This window comes from Nomascus leucogenys, chromosome 14, assembly GCF_006542625.1.
Source record: "Nomascus leucogenys isolate Asia chromosome 14, Asia_NLE_v1, whole genome shotgun sequence".
Taxonomy (NCBI): Eukaryota; Metazoa; Chordata; class Mammalia; order Primates; family Hylobatidae; genus Nomascus; species Nomascus leucogenys.
In genome coordinates, this window is record NC_044394.1 from 63,299,164 (window position 1) to 63,305,574 (window position 6,411).

The 6,411-nt window shown below is 40.4% G+C and overlaps 1 protein-coding gene across 1 annotated transcript; it reads left to right on the top strand.

Annotated features, from left to right (window-relative positions):
• The first annotated feature begins 2,565 nt into the window (after nucleotides 1–2,565).
• On the top strand, nucleotides 2,566–5,623 carry LOC100584036 (lithostathine-1-alpha-like). Its single transcript, XM_003282137.4, has 6 exons — nucleotides 2,566–2,613; nucleotides 2,908–3,015; nucleotides 3,791–3,909; nucleotides 4,206–4,343; nucleotides 5,063–5,174; nucleotides 5,379–5,623. The coding sequence occupies exons 2-6, from the start codon at nucleotides 2,952–2,954 to the stop codon at nucleotides 5,444–5,446; spliced, it is 501 nt and encodes a 166-aa protein (XP_003282185.1). The 5' UTR covers nucleotides 2,566–2,613; nucleotides 2,908–2,951; the 3' UTR covers nucleotides 5,447–5,623.
• Nucleotides 5,624–6,411: the final 788 nt, after the last annotated feature.

Genomic DNA, 6,411 nt, shown 5'->3' on the forward strand with positions numbered 1-6,411 from the left:
TGCAGTGAAAGCTTGTGTTAAATAAACTAGAGCTTTCTTGTGAAGGAGAGGAAGCTAAGTTGTAAGAAGGATTTCTTACATCTGTAGAGCACAAATAGACCATGGAAGGTCTATTTGTGAACCTGGTACTACTTCACCTAATTTCCTCTTAGGTATAATGTTTGCAGTATTCACATGTCTGCCAAGGACAAAAAAAAGAGGGAGATTATCTCTCCTTCATAAGTGTAAAATTTGTATTACAAGGGTGGAACGCAGGGAATATCTACAAGGAGATGGCCAAAAGCACCAAAAATTAGCCATAGCCTTGAAACTTCCTAAGCCTTATTAAGGCATATCAAAACGTTCCCCCACTTGAGGCTACATTAACACTAGATGTGCAGGGTAATGATTCTCATCTATGAGACGACTTTCAGAGTGAATTTGGTAGAAAGGACTTAAATGAGCTCATGGGAATGTCATAAAACTCAGAGGAAAGAACCTGGGGTTACTGAGGAAAATGAGATAAGCATTGAAGGAATAGGAACTATGACTTCCTTGAAAAGGGCATCACTTTGGAACCACAGTGGCTGCCAGTAAATGTCCTAAATTTTTTTTTTGTCCTGCATGTGGAATTTGTCAGTCATATATGCAAGCAATAAGGGTAAGTATCTCAATAGGGACAGAGCTATTTAGGGCAATAAAGGTTTTTACGAGAGTACTCTTTCAATTATTGTTTGTTTTATATCTCTCTTTTATATCACACTAGCAATAATATATTTTAGTAGGCACTATAAAGTATTAGATCCTTTATACCTGGAAAGTCATTGCTTGTTTGGAATATTCTTGAAATATAGATGAACTCATATTTTTAAGACATGCCACAAAATGTTTTGTTTTAATTTTTGTTTAATTAATTGTGTCTTTGCTTTTTACCGTATCAACCTGTGATGATACCAAATATACTGAATTCCTTCCTACTCTATCCTTTGGTAACTCTATAGAGCATGACTTAACCTCTTATTTATAGAAACAAGAAAGACATCTTTCACTGGTGCTGTTTTTTAGAAAGCATAACTTTAGTAAATGCAGAAATTAAATGAACTAAATTAACAACTGTGTATAAAGCTATCATTTGGAATAAATACTATTAATATTTGTCATCTTTGTTTAAAATCTTTAGCTTTTATAAAACAAAGGAAAGATTTAAAAACTCACTCTAAATTCTCTATGCAAATAATGTAAGTGGTTATGTATATTCTTGAATTTCAGATTTTTATTGTTTAAACTACATGTGAATTGACCAAAAAAAATTATACAATTTAATCACTATCTTTTTAAAGAATGTATACATTTTATTAAATAGTTTATAACTTCCTGCAGCTGACAGTTTTATATTCAACATTATGTTTTTGAAACCAAGCCATGTTGATAAATATCTAGCTTATTTGATTTAATGTGTGTAGTGTCTTATAATACATTATTTATTTATGCCAATTGATACACCTGTCTCTGTGAACATTTAGGGTTTTTTTCTAATATTCCATTATGAATTGTTTTTTTTTTGATGATTCCACTAAATACTCAGATGATTCTGCTACATGCTCAATGTCATCGCATCATCTGTAACTTCACTCTAAGAGACTGTTAATTTCGTACCAAAGTCTTCAATGAAGCCTAACCTCATATCCAGGTATTCTGAGCTTTCTTAAGCATTAGCTTACTGTACAGTTGCCACCTGTTTAGACTTGGAGAATGCCTATATCAGGCTAGCTACTTGTACTAAAACCTGACTGGACATATTGGTTTACATGTATGTAACTCTTAAGGCTTGACATCTGAAGTAGGTCTTGAGAGGTTCCTGAACTTGAAAAGAAATAGAAGAATGGCAGGGAGCATTGGCTCATGCCTGTAATTCCAGCACTTTGGGAGGTTGAGTCAGGCAGATTGCTTGAGTTCAGGAGTTCGAGACCAGCCTGGTGAAACCCCGTCTCTACAAAAAATACAAAAAATTAGTCAAGTATGGTGGCACATACCTGTAATCCCAGCTACTCGAGAGGCTGAGGCAGGAGAATCGCTTGAACCTGGGAGGCAGGAGTTGCAGTGAGCTGAGATTGCACCACTGCCCTCCAGGCTGGGTGACAGTGAGATTCTGTCTAAAAAAAAAAGAAAAGAAAAGAAATAGAGGAACAACCCAATCAACCAGCAAATTGTGCTTACTCATGTAGACTCAGCCAACTCTTCCCCTACCCCTACCTATGCTTAATATCAAAGAAAGGACTCCATATTTACAGAGAGGACAAGGAAATCTACTCCTTTCCTCCTTCTAGAACTGCTAAAGACCATAGGAACTGGACACCTGGTTGCTGCTGAGGAAGGGCAAAGCCTGACTTGCACTTGAACAGTTTGCCAATCTGTTTGTGGTAAGTTGATGTCATTTGTAATCATTCCCAGTGTGTGCCAGGAAGAAGCTAGTTCTGATGCCAGAATCTCTCTGTCTCAGTGCCCAAAGTAGGCCCTTTGATCCTCACTCCTTGCCCTGCCTCTTGCTTAATTTATGCAGCTCTGTTCTCAGACCCTGTAATAAACCTCCAACCAGTGCCTGACCCAACAAGCCACTTCAGACCCAGCAAACGGGTAAGTGGACATTACAGGAGGAGGGCAACTCTAACATGGGTTCTTCCTCTTTCATCTTGGGGAAGATTTGGGCTAATTTTCTAACCAAAAGGTCTCAGCAGTAATGAAGCCTAAGCAGGAGACAAATCTGTTTCTGGGTTACAGGATCTGTATGATCTCCAACCTGTATAGAGAAATGTTGAGGGTGTGGGTATCTCAGATGGCCTTGCTGCCATCAGGAATCCAGAGAAAAGGAAGTTAACCATGCTCTGCTCTTCACTGCTCAAACCCTCTTCCCTGTGTTCTCCTATTAAGATTGCTGATTTGCTCCTTAAGCAAGAGATTCACTGCTGCTCAGCATGGCTCAGACCAACTCATGCTTCATGCTGATCTCCTGCCTGATGTGCCTGTCTTTGAGCCAAGGTGAGATTCTTCCCCCATACCTCCCACAACCCCAGCCCTGAAGCCTTCACTCCATCCTCATGCATATGGGTTCACATGAGAAAAAGCAGAGTCAACATCAGGAGTTGTTTTGTGTTGCTCAGTGACCTTTATTGCTGATTTCATCCTATTCAAAGTCCCAGCTACTTGGGAGGCTGAAGCAGAAGAATGGCGTGAACCTGGGAGGCGGAGCTTGCAGTGAGCCGAGATCGCACCACTGCACTCCAGCCTGGGCAACAGAGCCAGACTCTGTCTCAAAAAAAAGAAAAAAGAAAAAAGAAAAAAAAAATCCTCACCTCATTAGAGAGTTAGAGATGGAACTTAGCATGACCCCTTATCAGTGACCACTGCAGTTGACATTGGTTTATTATATTAACACTACTCATGATGGGGGGCTTGGGGATGTCTGTATGTAGACAGTCATTAGTGGAATGGGGAACTGAGGGGAGCTTTTTATGTAGAGAAACTGAACAGGCTTGAGAAGGGCAGAAGCCTGAGTCTGAGGCAGAAAAAGCCTGAGCCCCATAAGTAAAAGGGACAGTGGGGCACATTTCATGAGCCTATTCATTGTGTGCTCTTGTCTTGAGCAAAGACATATTGAGAGAGAAGAGGTAGGATGCAGGAGGGCAGAAGTGACTAATCATCCATGACCTACTACATCTTTCTGTCCCGATAAAGGAACCTCAGAAGCTCCTACCTCACCATCCAGCCTTTGCCCTGCTCTGAGGGTCTTTCTTAATTGTTCTTTCTTTTCCAGGCCAAGAGGTCCAGACAGACTTGCCCAAGGCCCGTATCAGCTGCCCAGAAGGCACCAATGCCTATGGCTCCTACTGCTACTACTTTAATGAAGACCTTGAGACCTGGGTTGATGCAGATGTGAGTGAAGAGAGCAGTGTGGGAAGGGAGGCTCATGAAGGGAGGGGAAGCTGCCATTCTCCAGTGTGTTCAGTGGCTGATATGAGATAAGACTAATCCCCTCCCTATCCAATCATCAGCCTAAAACTTTCCAATCTACTTAATCCCATCATTCAGCACAGAGATGCTGGTGGTCAGTGATAGCATCATCAGGGACATTTCTGTGCTGTCCTTTTACTAACACATCCTCTGGGAGGGCCCATTGTATCCCCCACACTTTCCTTCTCCACTGAGTGCTCCATTTGCTTCTCCAATAGCTCTACTGCCAGAACATGAATTCAGGCAACCTGGTGTCTGTGCTCACCCAGGCCGAGGGCGCCTTCGTGGCCTCACTGATTAAGGAAACTAGCACTGATGATGGCAATGTCTGGATTGGCCTCTATGACCCCAAAAAGGTCAGTCTGGAGCTTCTTTTATCTCTTGACTATCAATTTTGAGAAGAAAGAGGGAAGTTTAAGGTTTGGGAACTATAGAACCAGCTTTTATCCTTTCTTATTTTTAATAAAAGGGACTTCTTTATAGATCTTATGATGTATGAGGTAGTGAGATTCAGTGTAGATAGTAGGAGAGATGAGTGGAAACTGGATATCCTGAGTGTCCTGGGCATTCATTAATGCATAAACTCATTATATCTACTTCTAGGAAAGCATCTTTATATACCACATCTTACCCATTTTATTATTGTCTTTCTTGAACAATATCTCTTTGTAGATTATATACAAAAAGATACTGGTGGAGACAATCTACTAATGGCATTTGGGAGCCTGGTGTTATACTAAACAATACACCAACAACTAATGGGCAACCACTGGTAGTGGTGAATATGAGGGTCATGGGTCTCAGGAGAGAAAATAAGAAACCATGTTCTACAATGAGCTTTTATTTTTTTTGTATCAACTTCAGAACATATGTCATTTTGTGTGAGAGTGGGAGAGAATTGGGCAGTCCAGGAAAGGAGAGTCTTAAAGTGAAAGCAGAGGAAAAAATGTTCTATTCATGGGAACAATAAGGTTTATTCTTGCCTTATGTTTGGCCTGTTACTGAGTGTACACACAGGCCAGGTGTTTCTCTTTCCAAGTCACCTCTTACCCTCTTCTGACCTTTCTCCATCTAGAACCGCCGTTGGCACTGGAGCAGTGGGTCTCTGGTCTCCTACAAATCCTGGGTCATTGGATCCCCAAGCAGTATCAATCCTGGCTACTGTGTGAGCCTGACTTCGAGCTCAGGTAAAAGGCAGAGAAACCATCCATTTGTTTATCATTCTCTCCTGCTTAGTTGGGATGAACGTAGGAACTGGGGTAGAGATGAGGTAAGGTCCTCATCCAGGAAATGGTGAAGTGTTTTTTCTTGTTTCTTGTCCTGAGTCCTAGATCCAGAGAGGCCACACTCCTTTCAAACCCCTTATTCTGACTCTTTTCACTGTGTCATAGGATTCAAGGGATGGAAGGATGTGTCTTGTGAAGAAAAGTTTTCCTTTGTCTGCAAGTTCAAAAACTAGAGGCACTGGAAAATGGACGTATAGAAGTGATCCTGCAATTACTACAGAGTCAAAAATTAAACTGGACCACATCTCCAACTCAGTTCAAACCCTCTCTTCTCTACTGAATTTGCATCGGTAACCTTCAGTACCTTACCCACCCCTAGTCTCCGGAGCCTGAAACAATAAAAATAAACATGTTTTCCCCATTGTGCTGTCTTCTGCATTTGTTCATTCCACAGCCTATGTCTGAATGGTTGGGGTTGGAGTGATTGCAACATTTCAGAGCTTGCTTTTTCCTGGCTACTTTTTAAAGCCTCATTTACATATCATGCCTGTTGCACTTACGAACATGTGATGGCCTTTCTTATGACAAGTTAAGAAAATAAAGATTTCAGCCATATCCTACATGTTACCATGGACCTAGTTTGTGTTAAAGAAATAATTGGATCATTGATCTAGAGATGGCTGGAATATTTTGTACTATGAAAGGATTTACATAATTAGGGTCTGAGGAGTCCACATCTATACTCAAATATGCAAGTTGATTTCATGACTGAAGTGATAATTTAAGAAGAATTGTCAGGTATAGAGAGAGGATTTCACTGGTGGTAGAATAACTAGTGGAAGACCAGGAAGGTTTGTTAAATGGTGCTACTTGAATAAATAAATATAAATAAATAAAGAATTAGATAAATAAAAATCTACAGGCATATTAATTCCTCATTAAAGATCCTATCTCCAAATACATTCAAATTCTGAAATACTGAGTTTTAGGACTTCCACAGATTAATTTTGTAGGGATTTTTCTGAGAGGCAAAGCAGGATGGCAGAATAGAAGTCTCCGCCAATAGTCCCCCTGCTACAGGGACACCAATTTAACAACTATCTACTCAGAAAAAACACCTTCATAAGAACCAAAAGTCAGATGAGCCCTCTTATACCTGGATTTAACTCTGAATTACTGAAAGAAGCACTGAAAAGAT

Bases quoted from the DNA above. Each gene is read 5' to 3' on its own strand.
- LOC100584036 (XM_003282137.4), top strand. From the start codon at position 2,952: ATGGCTCAGACCAACTCATGCTTCATGCTGATCTCCTGCCTGATGTGC. The intron at 3,910-4,205 runs GTGAGTGAAGAG...CTTCTCCAATAG, and splicing joins AGACCTGGGTTGATGCAGAT to CTCTACTGCCAGAACATGAA. The intron at 5,175-5,378 runs GTAAAAGGCAGA...ACTGTGTCATAG, and splicing joins GAGCCTGACTTCGAGCTCAG to GATTCAAGGGATGGAAGGAT.